Source organism: Pseudoliparis swirei, chromosome 20 (genome assembly GCF_029220125.1).
Source record: "Pseudoliparis swirei isolate HS2019 ecotype Mariana Trench chromosome 20, NWPU_hadal_v1, whole genome shotgun sequence".
Taxonomy (NCBI): Eukaryota; Metazoa; Chordata; class Actinopteri; order Perciformes; family Liparidae; genus Pseudoliparis; species Pseudoliparis swirei.
The window spans coordinates 25,873,986-25,891,568 of record NC_079407.1 but is presented as its reverse complement, the minus strand read 5'-3'; the positions used below and the strand labels follow the sequence as shown (position 1 = coordinate 25,891,568).

Sequence of the window (17,583 nt, the reverse complement as noted above, 5' to 3'; positions counted from 1 at the left end):
AGAAACTTAACCCTGAGTTGCTCCCTGTAGCTGTGACTACGGCGTATAAAATGTAACTTGTAAAGTGTTTGAGTATCTTAAAAAGCGCGATATAACTTCAATGCATTATTATTATTATATTAACGCTATAAAAACCTCGAAAACATGCCGTAGTTGTAAAATCCTTTCTTTATAATCTATAAAACTCATGGATCTAGTACTTAAAGCTTTCCTTCCTGGATCACATGACCTGGTTCCACCAGCAAACTAGAAACTTTAGACTCTGAGCCAAAGAAAGGTGGAAGCTTTACTTTATCCTCCTCCTCCTCCGTCAGGTATCTCCCCAGGAAATGGTGCAGGAGATCCACCAGGTGCTGATGGACCGGGAGGACACCTGCCACCGCACCTGCTTCTCGCTGCAGCTGGACGGGAACGTGCTGGACAACTTCGCCGAGCTCAAGTCCATCGAGGGCCTGCAGGAGGGCTCGCTGCTCAAGGTGGTGGAAGGTCAGAGGCGTGTCCGTCTTATTCCTGTGGTGCAGAGAGAACAAATAAATATATGCGATTGCGTCATCATCAAATTCACCGCCTTGCACGCCCTCTGGGTCTCTCTCTCTCTCCAGAGCCGTACACGGTGCGCGAGGCTCGCATCCACGTGCGGCACATCCGAGACCTGCTGAAGAGCCTGGACCCCTCGGACGCCTACAACGGGGTGGACTGCAACTCCCTCTCCTTCCTCAGCATCTTCACCGACGGCGACCTGGGAGGTATGGCGTGGAGGAGATGACGAACGGACATTTTTTTAAGCGTGCATTTTAACGGCAACGTGCCGGCATTCAATCTCGTTTTTTAAATTTGTTTCTTTACGTGGCTGCAGATAGCGGCAAGCGGAAGAAAAAGGGCAACGAGCTGGAGCAGATCGACTGCACCCCTCCAGAGCACATCCTGCCCGGCAGCAAAGAGCGCCCCCTGCTGCCCCTCCAGCCACACAACAAGGAGTGGAAAGTGAGAAGAAGAAGAAGAAGAAGCGACTGAAATTATTGCTAAATAAGACTGTTGAGGAATATATTTTTAAAAAAAAATGTTTACGCCTCCGCCAGCCCATGCAGTGCCTGAAGGTCCTGACCATGAGCGGATGGAACCCTCCGCCCGGCAACCGGAAGATGCACGGCGACCTCATGTACCTGTGCATGGTGACGATGGAGGAGCGCCACGTCAGCGTCACCGCCTCCACGCGGGGCTTCTACCTCAACCAATCAGTCAACAGTTCCACCTCGTATGTTGTTTCGGCTCCTCGTTCTCACTGCAGTAGACTCTCTTGGCTTTATTTTTTTATATGTGATTTATTTGTAGAAATTACAAAACAAGACTTAAAGTACAATATACCTCACAAATAAGGAGTGAAAGGATAACATATCACACAGTCAAATGGTGAGGATACACATTACAGCCCCTCTCCCCTCCCTTTCCCAAAACAAATAAACAACACGGCAATTTGATAGACAAACAGAAAAGAAAGTTATAAACGCAACCAAAACCCAACATCAACAACTGGCTGTGAAATGCTTGTAGTGACAGATCATATTTTGGCCACCTTCTCTGACCTTCAACTCTCTCACATCTATAGATACATCCACTCACACACGCATATCCACTTGCATTAATTGAGCAGTGTAAAGACTGTAAATGAGGAAAAATAAATAAACAATAACTAAAATAAACAGAAACAAACTCTCTTGACTTTTTAAAATTATTTTAAAGCTTTAACCTCCTCGCGCAAAGTGGATTTTTGGCGTGAGGAGTTTCAGATCCTCGTTTTGAATGCCAACAATTGAATTGGGAAAAGATGCCTCGGTTTGGAGAAGGGTTTATTTCTGTTAGTAAAAACTGTCTCCAACAGGAAAACTACTTCCTGTTCAGGCTTTTTTAAGCTGTATTCATTTTCTGTGGATAATAATAATCCTAATCATGTGAATGTGTGTTTCCAGGTCCACGACCTATACCTTCAACCCTAAGCCAGCCAACCCCAGCTTCCTGAGCCATTCTCTGGTGGAGCTGTTGAGCCAGATCAGCCCCGCCTTCAAGAAGAACTTCACTGCCCTGCAAAAGACGCGGTATAAATAAATAAATAAACACATAAATAAATTCTCTTATTTTAGCTTCACGACGTTTCTTTACTCATTGGCCGTGTCACATCCGTGTTTTCTGGCTTCTTTCCTCGCTCCTCGTCGTCTCTACTTTCCTAACTCCTCTCTCTTTGTGGCGCTTCTTTTACTGCAATCATTATAAAGTTCATTCATTAATTAACTTTATTCAACCCAGGTGAAAACCGTCTTTACGGTCGAACCGGGCCAGGAGGTCAAAGTCTTAAAACGCAACGAGACAAAAATAATTACACGAAATACGGTTCATATTTTTGTTTATGCAGGAACATATATTTCGATGACGTTGGAGGAGAACCCTGAAGTGATGTTTACTGTGTTTTTGTTTTTGCTGCTGCAGGGTTCAGAAACACCCGTTTGAGAGGATAGCCACACCGTTCCAGGTGTACAGCTGGACGGCGCCGCAGGTGGACCACGCCATGGACTGCGTGCGAGCGGAGGACGCCTACACCTCGCGCTTGGGTTACGAGGAGCACATCCCGGGACAGGTGGGCCGCGGGCGAAGAACACGAGGTCGCTCCAGTGTCAGTGTTTTTATTTGTTTGTTTACTTTATTTTATTTTGCCTCCAGACGAGAGATTGGAACGAGGAGCTGCAGACGACCAGAGAACTCCCCCGGAAGAACCTCCCTGAGCGCCTCCTGAGGGAGCGCGCCATCTTCAAGGTACCGCCGCCACGCCCTCTGAGTCATGTGACCGCTGTGCGCATGATGTCATCAGAGTCGCTGAGCAGTGCAAAGCATTGTGGGTTTAAAAAAAGACGAAACACGCAGAATTTTACGTATGAGACATAATATATAGTTATGTTTATTAAATAACGATTTAAAGGCTTTTTAATGGATGCTCATTAAAATCTTCTTCTTTCTCTTCTCACTCTTCTTCTTCTCACTCTTCTTCTCCTCACTCTTCTTCTTCTTCTCCTCACTCTTCTTCTTCTCCTTCTTTCTCTTCTCACTCTTCTTCTTCTTCTTCTCACTCTTCTTCTCCTCCTTCTTTCTCTTCTCACTCTTCTTCTTCTCACTCTTCTTCTTCTCACTCTTCTTCTTCTCACTCTTCTTCTTCTCCTCCTTCTTTCTCTTCTCACTCTTCTTCTTCTTCTCCTTCTTTCTCTTCTCACTCTTCTTCGCCTCACTCTTCTTCTTCTCCTCCTTCTTTCTCTTCTCCTCACTCTTCTTCTTCTTCTCCTCACTCTTCTTCTTCTCCTCCTTCTTTCACTCTTCTTCTTCTCCTCACTCTTCTTCTTCTCACTCTTCTTCTTCTTCTCCTTCTTTCTCTTCTCACTCTTCTTCTTCTTCACTCCCTTGATAGACCATAACAAACATAAAACACGATCGACATGACCCGGAGTCATCCGCCTCGCTCGGTTAAAGATCTGAAGTGTGAATGTGTAACTGTGTGTAATCTGAAGTGCGTGTGTAACTGTGTGTAATCTGAAGTGAATGTGTAACTGTGTGTAATCTGAAGTGAGTGTAACTGTTCTTAATGTGTAATCTGCAGGTGCACAGTGACTTTGCGGCGGCGGCCACTCGAGGCTCCATGGCCGTCATCGACGGGAACGTGATGGCCATCAACCCCGGCGAGGAGACGCGCATGCAGATGTTCATCTGGAACAACATCTTCTTCAGCCTGGGCTTCGACGTGCGGGATCACTACCGCGAGCTGGGCGGGGACGCCGCCGCCCACGCCGCGCCCACCAACGACCTGAACGGCGTGCGGGCGTACGGCGCCGTGGACGTGGAGGGCCTGTACACGCTGGGCACGGTGGTGGTGGACTACCGGGGGTACCGCATCACCGCCCAGTCCATCATCCCCGGGATCCTGGAGCGCGAGCAGGAGCAGAGCGTCATCTACGGCTCCATCGACTTCGGGAAGACGGTCGTGACTCACGGCAAATACCTGGAGCTTCTGGAGAAGACCAGCAGGCCGCTGAAGGTCAGTGACACGACGAGGGCCTTTCACTCACACACAGTACACACCTTTAGGTTTTAAATGACAAGTCTGGGGATATTGTTCTTATTGATCCCACTAGTAATTGTTTTCTCTGAAGCTGAAGCCTTTTATTTTTATATATATATATACAGGACTGTCTCAGAAAATTAGAATATTGTGATAAAGTTCTTTATTTTCTGTAATGCAATTAAAAAAACAAAAATGTCATGCATTCTGGATTCATTACAAATCAACTGAAATATTGCAAGCCTTTTATTCTTTTAATATTGCTGATTATGGCTTACAGCTTAAGAAAACTCTAAAATCCTATCTCATAAAATTTGAATATTTCCTCAGACCAAGTAAAAAAAGATTTATAACAGCAAAACAAAATCAAACATTTGAAAATGTGTTTCCAGGTGTTTGAGTTAATTAGACGATTCAAGTGATTTGTTTAATACCCTACTAGTATACTTTTTCATGATATTCTAATATTTAGAAATAGGATATTTGAGTTTTCTTAAGCTGTAAGCCATAATCAGCAATATTAAAAGAATAAAAGGCTTGCAATATTTCAGTTGATTTGTAATGAATCCAGAATGCATGACATTTTTGTTTTTTTAATTGCATTACAGAAAATAAAGAACTTTATCACAATATTCTAATTTTCTGAGACAGTCCTGTATATATATATATATATATATCTTACTACTCTGTCTTCATTCATTTCCTAAAACAGCTGATATTTTAAAAATACCAGAAATGCAGGACGTGATAATATTCTGAATGTTCTCTGTCTGGTTCTCTAAGCCACATGTCCAATTAGTCCCTTTTTAATATATTGGCTGTTTTGGGATATGAATATATTTATTTATTTGTAAATGTTTTTTAATTTTGTTAAAATTCATACATATATTTATTTATTTGTATAGAATAAATTTATTTTTAATTCATACATATATATATATTTGTATCTAGATATTTATTTATTCATTTTTATATTAATGTCCAAAAACAGCTGATATATTAAAAAGGGACTAAATGGACGTGTGGCTTAGAGAATATTGAGAATATTATCTCCGCCTGTATTTCTGATCATATTAAGCCGATAAAACAACACGGAGACATTGTGTGTATTCAGATGTTTTTCCTTTCTTTTTCTGGATGTCCATTTTTAGGTCCAGAGGCACAACGTGCTGAACGAGAAGGAGGAGAGCGTGGAGCTGTGCTCCTCCGTCGAGTGCAAGGGCATCATCGGAAACGACGGCAGGCACTACATCCTGGACCTCCTTCGCACCTTCCCCCCCGACCTCAACTTCCTGCCCGTGGACAGCGAGGAGCTGTCACCGGAGAGCCAGCGCCAGGGCTTCCCCCGCCTGCACCCCCACCGCCTGGCGTGTCTACGCCAAGAGCTCATCGAGGCCTTCGTAGAGCACAGGTAGCTGCGTCGAACATACACAAGGTCAAAGGGCAAAACTGCCCCTGAGGAATATAACGCTGCCCCTGATATCAGGAGAGGGGCAACAAATGAAAAAATATAGAATTATTTAAAAAATATATATAATAAATTATAATTGTGAATAGTTGTTTACATTTTTTTTTATGAATAGGAATAACATTTAAGATTTTCTGTTAAAAAAAAATGTGAGAAAACTCTTTGAATCTGTAGACTACAGCCTAATAGTCTTATTACTGCCAAATAGTCTTATTACTGGGGGCTGTAGCTCAGTGGGGTAAGAGGGCCGTCCTGCAACCGCAAGGTTGTGGGTTCGATCCCCGTTCTCCCCATTAGTTGCAAGTCGAAGTGTCCTTGAGCAAGGCACTGAACCCCCAGTTGCTTCCCGGGCGCATCACTGCAGCCCACTGCTCCTTAATAACTAAGGATGGGTTAAATGCAGAGAACTAATTTCCCCTTGGGGATTAATAAAAGTGTATACTATTACTGCCGAATAGTCTTATTACTGTCTAATAGTCTTATTACTGTCTAATAGTCTTATTATTGCATATTAGTCTTATTACTGTCTAATAGTCTTATTACTGTCTAATAGTCTTATTATTGCATACTAGTCTTATTACTGTCTAATAGTCTTATTACTGTCTAATAGTCTCATTACTGTCTAATAGTCTTATTACTGCCTAATAGTCTCATTACTGTCTAATCGTCTTATTACTGTCTCATAGTCTTATTATTGCATACTAGTCTTATTACTGTCTAATAGTCTCATTACTGTCTAATAGTCTTATTACTGCCTAATAGTCTCATTACTGTCTAATCGTCTTATTACTGTCTCATAGTCTTATTATTGCATACTAGTCTTATTACTGTCTAATAGTCTTATTACTGTCTAATAGTCTCATTACTGTCTAATAGTCTTAATACTGTCTAATAGTCTCATTACTGTCTAATAGTCTTATTATTGCATACTAGTCTTATTACTGTCTAATAGTCTTATTACTGTCTAATAGTCTCATTACTGTCTAATAGTCTTATTACTGTCTAATAGTCTTATTACTGCCTAATAGTCTTATTATTGCATAATAGTCTTATTATTGCATAATAGTCTTATTGCCATTTTTATGACAGTTGATCATATCCTGTAAGTAAATAAGTATATTTATTATTTTTAAACAACGGTTAAATGTAATTTCACAAGTTTCAAAAAGTGCCCCCAATTTAATTTTAAATGCCTCTGGATTTCAGGCAGTGGGGCAAAAACTTCCCCCCAATAAATATGTAAATGTCCTCCCCCCCGAGAGGTCGGCGTCACCGCGCCTCCCGACCCGGAGTTTCTCCATCTCTTTGATGGTGGGCTCTGTTCCTCCCTCAGATACCTCCTCTTCATGAAGATGGCGGCGTTGCAGCTCATGCAGCAGAAGGCAAACAAAGACGCTAAAAGGCGGATCTACCCGCCATCGCGGAGACCGCCGAAGCGCCCTCAGAAAGCAACGCCTCCGCCGCCGGAAAAAGCTCCTCGAAGCCCGCCACCAACGGGCTCCCAGAACCCGCCGCCGCTGTAAACGGGGAATGCAAGAACCCGCTGGAGGGGAAGGAGCTTCCGGAAAGTATTCCGGGATTGGCTCAGGCCAAAGAGCTGGCGGGCACCCTAGTGGCCGAAGATGGATCTTGTATCGGTACGCCCCCGGAAAAAATATACCGTAAGGCCGGGACGACGCAGGGAGAGCTGCTCTGGTGGAGGATTGAAGAGAAAAATAATAAGTTTTTTAAGAATGTGTGTTCATAAAAAGTACAAAAGTACCGCTTTTCTCCACCAGGGTCGCCTCTCCTGCTGCGTCCTCAGCCTGAACCAATCAGCTCGTCTATAACCGCCTGTGATGCCTTTGCTGTCGGGTTTTAACCCAATAAACGGAATAATTAGTTGCGGTGTTTATTACATGTTTTTATTTTTTCGAGATGCATAAATATTTAACGGTTTTTCGGTAGTTTGAGTGAACTAATCTGCTCTTTTTTTTTTTTTTTACTCTACTAAGGCCATGTCCACAGTAAGCTTCCCAAATTACTTAAGTCATAGCTCAAAATAACCCAACTTAACAAGATCAAGTATGATGTCATCGGCTTTTATATTCTCGGCTGACATTTATCAATGCGAGTTTTAATGTGACAGAAATCTGTTATATTTATATTATATTATTATTCACTTAATTGTTGTAGCTTCATGTGGACATGATTTCAACTCCCATAATGCATCTGCCACCATTTCTTTCACATGTTTGTATTTAGTTCTATCTTGTGACCTTTTGACCTTTTTGTCGTGACAGATCCCAAAAGCCGCGAGGTCGTTCTCAACGCCTGCAAAGCCGTCGGCTCCATCAGCAACACGTCGTTCGACATTCGCTTCAACCCCGACATCTTCTCCCCGGGTAAGATCAACGAGGATTATCGATCCTACGAACACGTGACGAGCGTCACGGCAAATTATGATGAAATGAGGCCATAAAAGAAGAAGAAGGCGGTGAAGGAGCATCGAGGTTATTGCATTACAGGTTGGAGGACGCCTGGTAAATATTTTAGGGCAGCAAATATATTCAAATAAAAGATAAGATTGTTTCAAGGCAAATTTTGAAAACGAAAAAATCTCAAAATGATCAAAGCTCAGAACATACCGGTTCCCAAATTCCAGTGAATAACCTGAAATGGTACAAAAGGTCAGCAGAAAACTAAAAGAGGTTAAACAAAAAAAGATTAGGTGACCAAAAACTGGAAAATATTGTTAATTTCAGAGATATACTAAAAGGCCTTTTTCAGGGAGCAAGTAATTAAGGGTTAACGACGTGCAGCTGAAGTGAATTAAGCCTTTAAAGTTGATGCTAACAGTTCCTCCAGGTGTTTTCACTTTAGTTGATTAGTGGTGGAACAGTGGTACTACACCCTGTGAAGCATTATGTGGACAGTATTGTTCTGCAGGAAGTCGTATATATCACTCTTATAATGGCAAGAAAAAGACAATTAACAAAGCAAGACTGACCTTTATAACTATTTAAAGTGTAACTCTTTCTTTTAGAGAAATGTAGGTTCTTTAAAACTTTTGACTGGTAGTGTATGTTACGCGTCTAATACTTTTGTACCGATAATTTACTTTATAAAAATAATTCAACCTTTTTAGTTAAAGAGCAGTCAAGGTGTTTCTGTTATTTCATTCATTTTACTCCCTAAACTAAGTCTGGTTTGTCTCTTTCTTGCCCGTTAAAGCGATATGAGAGGGTGAATGTCATGTATGAGAATACAAACCCTGAACATGTGTGTTTGTGTGTTTTTTTATTTTTAGGAGTACGTTTCCCGGATGAGAGCGCGGATGAAATCCAGAAGCAGAAGCAGCTCCTCAAAGATGCCGCTGCCTTCCTGGTGTCCTGTCAGATCCCATCACTGGTGAGTGGCCACAGATCCCAGTAATGTATGAATGAAAATGTCTCTAATAGAATAATGTGAAACCTTCAAAATAAAAGCTCAGGATATTTTTCTTCAATTTTTTAAAGAAAAGGTGATCATGTGTCTTTTTAGCCGTCAGGGGCCACATACAATGAAAATATCTCTATTATAACATAAATGCATTTAATGTGAAACCGTCAAAATATAAGCACAGGATATGCTTCTTACATTTCTTTAACAAAAAGTGATCATGTGTCTTTCAAGCCGTCAGGGGCAACATAAAATGGAAATATCTAATATTATAACATAAATCCATTTAATGTGAAACCTTCAAAATAAAAGCACAGGATATTCTTCTTACATTTCTTTAAGAAAAGGTGATCATTTTTCTTTCAAGCAGTCTGGGACCACATGAAATGAAAATATTTCTAATATTATAACAAACCATTAATATGAAACCTTCAAAATAAAAGCACAGGATACTTTTCTTCAATTTCTTTAAGAAAAGGTGATCATGTATCTTTCAAGTCGTCAGTGACCACATAAAATGACGTGAAATGAAATCGATGTATATGTAATATGTTTTGTTTAGGTTGTTTGTGTGTGAGAGATTTTTTTAAACGTGTGTGTTCTTCATGACCAGGTTAAAGACTGTTTGGACCACAGCGCTCTGCCCATGGACGGAGCCATGCTGACCGAGACCTTGAGACAGAGAGGCATCAATATCCGCTACCTCGGCACCGTCCTGGAGTTTGTGGACAAGACCCCGGCCAAAGCCCAGCTGGAGCACTTCTATGTGAGTCTCACCTATTCATACGCTCTTACTCATTGATTGTGTTGATGTAACGCTGTTCATCTATCTATGACATCTATTATCCGTCCATCCTGGAGAGGGATCCTCCTCTGTTGCTCTCCTGAAGGGTTCTTCACTTTTTTCCCATGTAAAAGTTTCTTTTTAAATTTTTCTTGGGAGTTTTTCCTGATCCGATGTGAGGTCAAAGGTCAGGGATGTCGTATGGCACTCGCTGTCGCACACTTTTTGTCCTCCTTTGTTTTCTAATATTTCTGTTTTCCATATTATTCTTTTTTAGAGAATAGGAATCAGTGAGCTCATCACCAGATGTGCCAAACACATCTTCAAGACGTACGTCCAGGTCGGTAACATCCCGCACGCCATATAACCTCTTAAACAAAAAAACCCGACAAACCATATAATGAAATGTCTTTTTTTTCCTCGCCGTGCAGGGCGTGGAGTTGTCCGCCCTCTCTGCCGCCGTGAGCCACTTCATGAACTGCCTGCTGAGCTCCTTCCCCGACGCCGTCGCCCACCTGCCCCCCGACGAGCTCGTGTCTCGCCGCAAGAGCCGCAAGCGTCGCAACCGAGTGCCGGGCAGCGGCGACAACACGGCGTGGGCCAGCCTGACGCCCAGCGAGCTGTGGAAGAACATCGCCTCCGAGGCCAAGAGCTACTATCACTTCACATTACAGTGGTGAGAACCCCCCCCCCCACACACACACACACACACACACACACACACACACTCTGCAAATAGGAAACCAGGGCTTGTATGGTCATGGAAAAACTTGGAAAGTTGTATCATTTTTAAATTGTTATTTCCAGGCATGGAAAAGTCCTGGAAAAAAATATAAATCCCAAAAGTTTTTGAAAGATCATGGAAATTTGTTATATTCACATTTAGGCAGAGTTTTAAATAATTAATATGCTTTTAAAAGAATGACGCTCTAAATATAAGCCGCCATACGCTCTCATACTGGCACTTTTTTTTGCGATGCAAGTGAACGCACCGTAACTGAAAAGACATAAATGTTTATTATTTTAATCTAAACTATTGTCTCTCATTCATTTGAGTCATTTAAGGTTATATACTGTATGCTTTGGAATTCTCATTGTTAGTTTAATTAGGATATTTTCTCACTTTTTCATGTATACACCGAGATTTCACAACATTTTTGGTCATGGAAATTTGGTTTAAAGTCCTGGAAACCCACTGGTCAACATGTGTATGAACCCTGATGAAACGGATGTTAAAGTTCTCCTTTTTACACTTTTTTGTGTGTTATTTGTGACAAATAAAATATTTTCTCACCCAGTGAAAGTGTGGACCAGGTGGTGGAGAAATACGGCTTCCAGAAAACCACTCTGCTCCGAGAGATTTCAATCAAAACCGGCATCCAGGTAACACTCATTGAGTTTATAGTGATCCCTGACGGCACTTTGCCAAATTGCTATTGTTATTTATTATAATTGTGTTGCCTTCTAGATCCTGTTAAAGGAGTATAACTTCGACAGCCGCCACAAGCCCGCCTTCACGGAGGAGGACATCCTGAACATCTTCCCCATCGTGAAGCACGTGAACCCCAAAGCCTCCGACGCCTTCCACTTCTTCCAGAGCGGGCAGGCCAAAGTGCAGCAAGGTGGGGAAACGTGTTTATGACCACAGATCGAATGATAACTGTAAATAACCCCATGGAAAGGTTTATTGTTTGGGGTTTATTGCCTGTATTGTATTTGCCTTTATTGGTTTTTATGTTGCATTGTGTGAAGGATTATAGAGGTTTTAATCCACTTCCTCTCTAATAGATAAATCTGACTTTTATTTTGAAAAGGTAAAAGGAATCTTGACTGTACGGCTGCGGATCTTTTTGGGGTCAGATGCGCATTTATACATTTAATAAAAAAAACTTTTTTATACTTGATATTTTATTTAGGTATTTTTACAGAAATACAAGCTTCAAAAGTAAGAATGAATAATAATAATAAAACCTAAAAATGAAGTAAAAATTGGTGGTTAATTTATACATATAATAAAGTTTAATAGTTCAATGGTGCCATATGAGCTCTTTAACTGGTGATAGTTTACAAGTTTAATTAATGTATTGTGACCCAAAGGAAGAAAATAAAGGAGTAATTCCACCAGCAGTAAGTTTCATGCCGCTTCATATATACGAGGATCTGTTGCATAAACCGTGGCAGAATTAATGGCTTTAAAATATCCTAACTTTAAGAATGTATGAAAACGAATGATTCTCACTACTTTTTTTTCTTCTTTTCCATGTCCAGGTTTCCTGAAGGAGGGCTGCGAGCTGATCAACGAGGCGCTGAACCTCTTTAACAATGTGTACGGAGCCATGCACGTGGAGATCTGTGCGTGCCTCCGCCTGATGGCTCGCCTCAACTACATCATGGGCGACCACCCCGAGGTAGGCGGACGCACGGGGACACGAACGTGACATCGAGGGGACTCGACGGTGCTTCAAATGTCGTGTCCTATTTCATGAATGTTTTAGAAATGGTTTTATTGTGGCAAATCCTGGTGTTTGACTGCCGTGAGCAAACCGCAGTGGCGATAAAGTTTTGGGAAGGCTAAAAGGCTAACTGATGTGAATTAGAGCGGAGTATGTTGTGAGACAAAAACATGTGAATGATTTAGATGTATCTTTTTTTTTTCAATACGTTTTGACTTTTGGAGGCGATGCAGCCTTTTATAAATATCAGAAATGTTTGGATCATACAACTTTGATATACACATAATCCACCCTTTTTATGTGTAATACATGCATATATATTCACATAATACATCCGTATTTATAAAAACACATAATGCACCTTTTTTGTGATATATGCATATATAGACAAATAATACAGCTTTCTTATGTGTAATACATACATAAATATACACATAATACACCCTTTGTATTTATAATGCATACATATATACAGGACTGTCTCAGAAAATTAGAATATTGTGATAAAGTTCTTTATTTTCTGTAATGCAATTAAAAAAACAAAAATGTCATGCATTCTGGATTCATTACAAATCAACTGAAATATTGCAAGCCTTTTATTCTTTTAATATTGCTGATTATGGCTTACAGCTTAAGAAACCTCTAAAATCCTATCTCATAAAATTTTAATATTTCCTCAGACCAAGTAAAAAAAAAGATTTATAACAGCTGAGTGTTTGTCAAGGCTCAGGAAACCCTTGCAGGTGTTTCGAGTTAATTAGACAATTCAAGTGATTTGTTTAATACCCTACTAGTATACTTTTTCATGATATTCTAATATTTAGAGATAGGATATTTGAGTTTTCTTAAGCTGTAAGCCATAATCAGCAATATTAAAAGAATAAAAGGCTTACAATATTTCAGTTGATTTGTAATGAATCCAGAATGCATGATTTTTGTTTTTTAAATTGCATTACAGAAAATAAAGAACTTCATCACAATATTCTAATTTTCTGAGACAGTCCTGTATATATATATATGCACAAAATACACCCTTTTTATTTGTCATACATATATATATATATACACTGAACCAACAGTCAACCTGAACCCTGTTTTAGAAATACTGGGTTTAAATCGATGAACAGACATTCACATTTTTGATTTTAGAATTAAAATGTCAACGTTATGAACTTAAATATTTGTGTTTTCACCCACAGGCTCTCAGCAACCAGCAAAAGGCCGTTCTGATGAGTGAACGAGTTCTCGGGATCGAGCACCCCAACACAATCCAAGAATATGTAAGTTCATCACACCGAATGCTGCGAGGTATTTAAAGTTCACGCTAATAATCGTGCATTTCCCTTTTGACCTGTACGTCTGTTTGCTGTGTTCCCAGATGCACTTGGCTCTGTACTGCTTCGCCAACGGCCAGCTGTCGACCGCCCTGAGGCTGCTGTATCGATCCCGGTACCTCATGTTGATGGTCTCCGGGGAGGACCACCCAGAGATGGCACTGCTAGACGTGAGTTCACTCTTTACTTTATATATATATATGTGTGTGTATATATACACACACACACACATATATATATACACACATATACAGGACTGTCTCAGAAAATTAGAATATTGTGTTCTTTATTTTCTGTAATGCAATCAAAAAAAAAAAAAATGCATTCTGGATTCATCACAACAATCAACTGAAATATTGCAGCTTTTTATTCTGATTTATTGCTGATTATGGCTTACAGCTTAAGAAAACTCAAATATCTTAAACAAATCACTTGAATTGTCTAATTAACTCAAACACCTGCAAGGGTTTCCTGAGCCTTGACAAACACTCAGCTGTTATAAATCTTTTTTATAAGATAGATTAGAGTTTTTCTAAGTTGTAAGCCATAATCTGTGTGTATATATATATATGTGTGTGTATATATATATATATATGCATATATATATAATATATTTATATATACTCCTAACATATATTATATATATATACATATTATTTATATATATTAGGGCTGTGAAACGATTAAAAATTTTAATCGGATTAATCACAGGTTTTTGTGGATTAATCATGATTAATCACATATTACCGATATTCTCGGTATATTTTGTGAGAACATAGAGATTTATGACAAAAGACGGATATATACATTTATACATTCTTCTATACAATGGTGCTGCAACTCAGCAGTTATTTAGCAGTTTTCTTCCATATGGAACATTAATACATCTTCAGCTTAACCCTTGTGTTGCCTTAGGGTCATTTTGACCCGACTCAATATTACACCCTCCCCCCGCTTTAGGATTAATTTGACCCCATTCAATGTTTAATGTCGGTGTTCTTTCGGTAGTCAACAAACAAACATAAAGTGCCTCACACTTAAACTTGGAAAACAATATTAATTCTAATAATTTTCTGGAGGTTTTAATTGCTGGCGTCAAATTGAACCCAAAGGGTAAAATATGTTAGTAAATATAAAGGTAACAGGAGGGTGAAACATTGAATCGGGTCAAAATGACCCAACGGCGGGGGGAGGGTGTAATATTGATTCGGGTCAAAATGACCCTAAGGCAACACAAGGGTTAAACAGAATGTTTAACCCTCCTGTTACCTTTCGGGTCAATTTGACCCCGTTTAATGTCGGTGTTCTTTGGGGTCAATTTGACCCCAGGCTGTTTTTCACTGTGTCAAACATATCAGAAATATCAACTTTTTTATTTATTTAAAGGGCTATTTAGGTAGTCAACAAACAAACATAAAGTACCTCACACTTAAACTTGGGAAGCAATATTAATTCTAATAATTTTCTGGAGGTTTTAATTGCTGGGGTCAAATTGACCCCGAGGGTAAAATATGTTCGTAAATGTAAAGGTAACAGGAGGGTTAAACAGAGCATTTTTCTCTTGTTTGTCAACCATGAACTCCACCATGATACAATATAAAGGTGGACAGATTGACAAGTGACTTTTTTTTTTGCTCGGTCCCGATGCGCGCGCACGGAGCTCTGTGGCGCGCCAGACGGAGATCGATAAGTGTTAACGCAACGCGAAGAGACAGAGATGACATGCTGCTGTGGAGATACGATCAACAACAGACGTTTAGTTTAATAAAAGAACAAAGACGTGCTATAGAGAACATGTCAGGGGGCGGGCCAATCTCTTTAATGTCATGCGATCTACCGACACTACGCCGCGATCGACTGGCAGGTCGCGATCGACGTGTTGAGACCCTGATCTACAGGAAGTAAAAGTCGTAACAAGGTTTCCGGAGGTGAACCTGCGGAAGGATCATTACCGATGAACAGACCGTCTGCATGAGAGCGGACAGAGTTCAGATTGAAGTGGTGGATTGGAAGCTCATTTTGTAAGTGACTTTTTTTTCGTCCCGACGACCAACAACAGACGGATTGGAAGCTCATTCTGCGCATGCGTTAAATGCGTTTTAAAAAAAACTAGTTAAACCTGTAATTGAATTAACTGAGTTAACGCGTTATTTTTCACAGCACTAATATATATACATATTATTTATATATACATATACATATATACTCTTAACATATATTTTACATACACTCCCGTTCAAAAGTTTGGGGTCACTTAGAAATGTCTTTATTTTTCAAAGAAAAGCACTGTTTTTTCAATAAAGATAACATTAATCAAAAATCCACACTCTCTACATTGTTAATGTGGTAAATGACTTCTAGGTGGAAACGTCTGGTTTCTAATGAAATATCTCCAGAGGTGTATAGAGGCCCATTTCCATCAACTATCACTCCAGTGTTCTAATGGTACATTGTGTTTGCTAATCTCCTTAGAAGACTAATGTCTGATTAGAAAACCCTTGTGCAATTATGTTAGCACAGCTGAAAACAGTTATGCTGGTGATATAAGCTATACAACTGGCCTTCCTTTGAGCTTGAAGTTTGAAGAACAAAATTAATACTTCAAATATTAATCATTATTTCTAACCTTGTCAATGTCTTGACTATATTTTCTATTCAATTTTCAATTCATTTGATAAATAAAAGTGAGTTTTCATGGAAGACACGAAATTGTCTGGGTGACCCCAAACATTTGAACGGTAGTGTATATATAATATATTTATTTTTATATATATATTCCTCTAACATATATATATAATATATTTGTTATATATGTTAAAGTAGTATATATATATATATGTTAAGGGAGTGTGTGTGTGTGTATATATATATAAAAATTAAAATACTGTAATGCATATATGCTGATTTTAAGTCTTTTGGTTAAAAATCCAGCCTCCAGCAGGAAACGACAGTAACACTCTCGTGTCTCTTTGTTCTCGGCTCTCCTTCCAGAGTAACATCGGGCTGGTGCTACACGGAGTGATGGAGTACGACTTGTCTCTGAGATTCCTGGAGAAAGCCTTGACCATCAACACCAAATACCACGGACACCGGTCCCTTAAAGTGGCCCTCAGGTGGGGGAGGGGATTGATTGTCCACATCAACACACATGTTATAACACAGTTGTTATAATCCTGGCTGACATTGATTATATATATATCTATGCATTTTTTTTCTTCCAGTCATCATTTGGTCGCGAGGGTTTACGAGAGCAAGGCGGAGTTCCGCTCGGCGCTGCAGCACGAGAAGGAGGGTTACACCATCTACAAGAACCAGGTGTGTTCTCCACGCCCGACGTGGGGGCCCGGCGACGGGATGGAAAGCGATATCTTTTTAAAACAAATTTTTTTTTTTTCCTTCTTCCTCTTCTCAGATGGGCGAGGCACACGAGAAGACCAAGGAGAGCTCCGAGTTCCTGAAGTACCTCACCCAGCAGGCCGTCGCCCTGCAGAGGACCATGAACGAGATCTACAAGAACGGCTCCAGCGCCAGCATCACGCCCCTCAAGGTGAGCGCTCTTCCTCCAGGATCGGTGGTTCCATCGGGTTTTCATCTCCACCATTCAAGCCAGTGATGCAATATTTTTTTTTTTTTATTCCCTTCTGTTTTCCAGTTCACTGCTCCCAGCATGGCCAGTGTGTTGGAACAGCTCAACATCATCAACGGCATCATCTTCATCCCGCTCAGGTACACAACTCCTTTTAATAGTGAACATTTTAACACATTAATGTGACATTATACACAAAGGTAGGAATACTGCAGCTGTATTGTATTAAGAAATGGCTTTATAGACTAATTAGGCCCACAATGAGGACTGTAACAAAAAAAGAAGATTTAAACTTCACTGTAGGTTTTTAGAGTGGAGACAAAAGTGACAACAACGGCTATGAGTGAATAAGTAAAAGAACAACAATGACATACTGCTCAGGTACACAATTCCTAAAAAACCTTGCAAGGAGTTAATATTTTAACACATTAATGTGACATTA

General features: G+C 40.1%; 1 protein-coding gene across 1 annotated transcript in view; it reads left to right on the top strand.

The window, feature by feature from the left end:
* Positions 1-17,583, top strand: part of cluha (clustered mitochondria (cluA/CLU1) homolog a) — a 28,697-nt gene that overhangs the window by 7,656 nt on the left and 3,458 nt on the right. Inside the window, 25 exon segments of the mRNA XM_056440928.1 lie at positions 315-486; positions 603-746; positions 857-984; positions 1,080-1,255; positions 1,968-2,093; positions 2,482-2,629; positions 2,713-2,805; positions 3,638-4,072; positions 5,248-5,507; positions 6,898-6,961; positions 6,964-7,201; positions 7,847-7,948; positions 8,854-8,954; positions 9,598-9,750; positions 10,046-10,108; positions 10,200-10,444; positions 11,067-11,151; positions 11,237-11,390; positions 12,037-12,176; positions 13,421-13,501; positions 13,600-13,725; positions 16,547-16,668; positions 16,777-16,870; positions 16,968-17,102; positions 17,208-17,281. Coding sequence (XP_056296903.1) covers positions 315-486; positions 603-746; positions 857-984; positions 1,080-1,255; positions 1,968-2,093; positions 2,482-2,629; positions 2,713-2,805; positions 3,638-4,072; positions 5,248-5,507; positions 6,898-6,961; positions 6,964-7,201; positions 7,847-7,948; positions 8,854-8,954; positions 9,598-9,750; positions 10,046-10,108; positions 10,200-10,444; positions 11,067-11,151; positions 11,237-11,390; positions 12,037-12,176; positions 13,421-13,501; positions 13,600-13,725; positions 16,547-16,668; positions 16,777-16,870; positions 16,968-17,102; positions 17,208-17,281 — 3,659 coding nt within the window.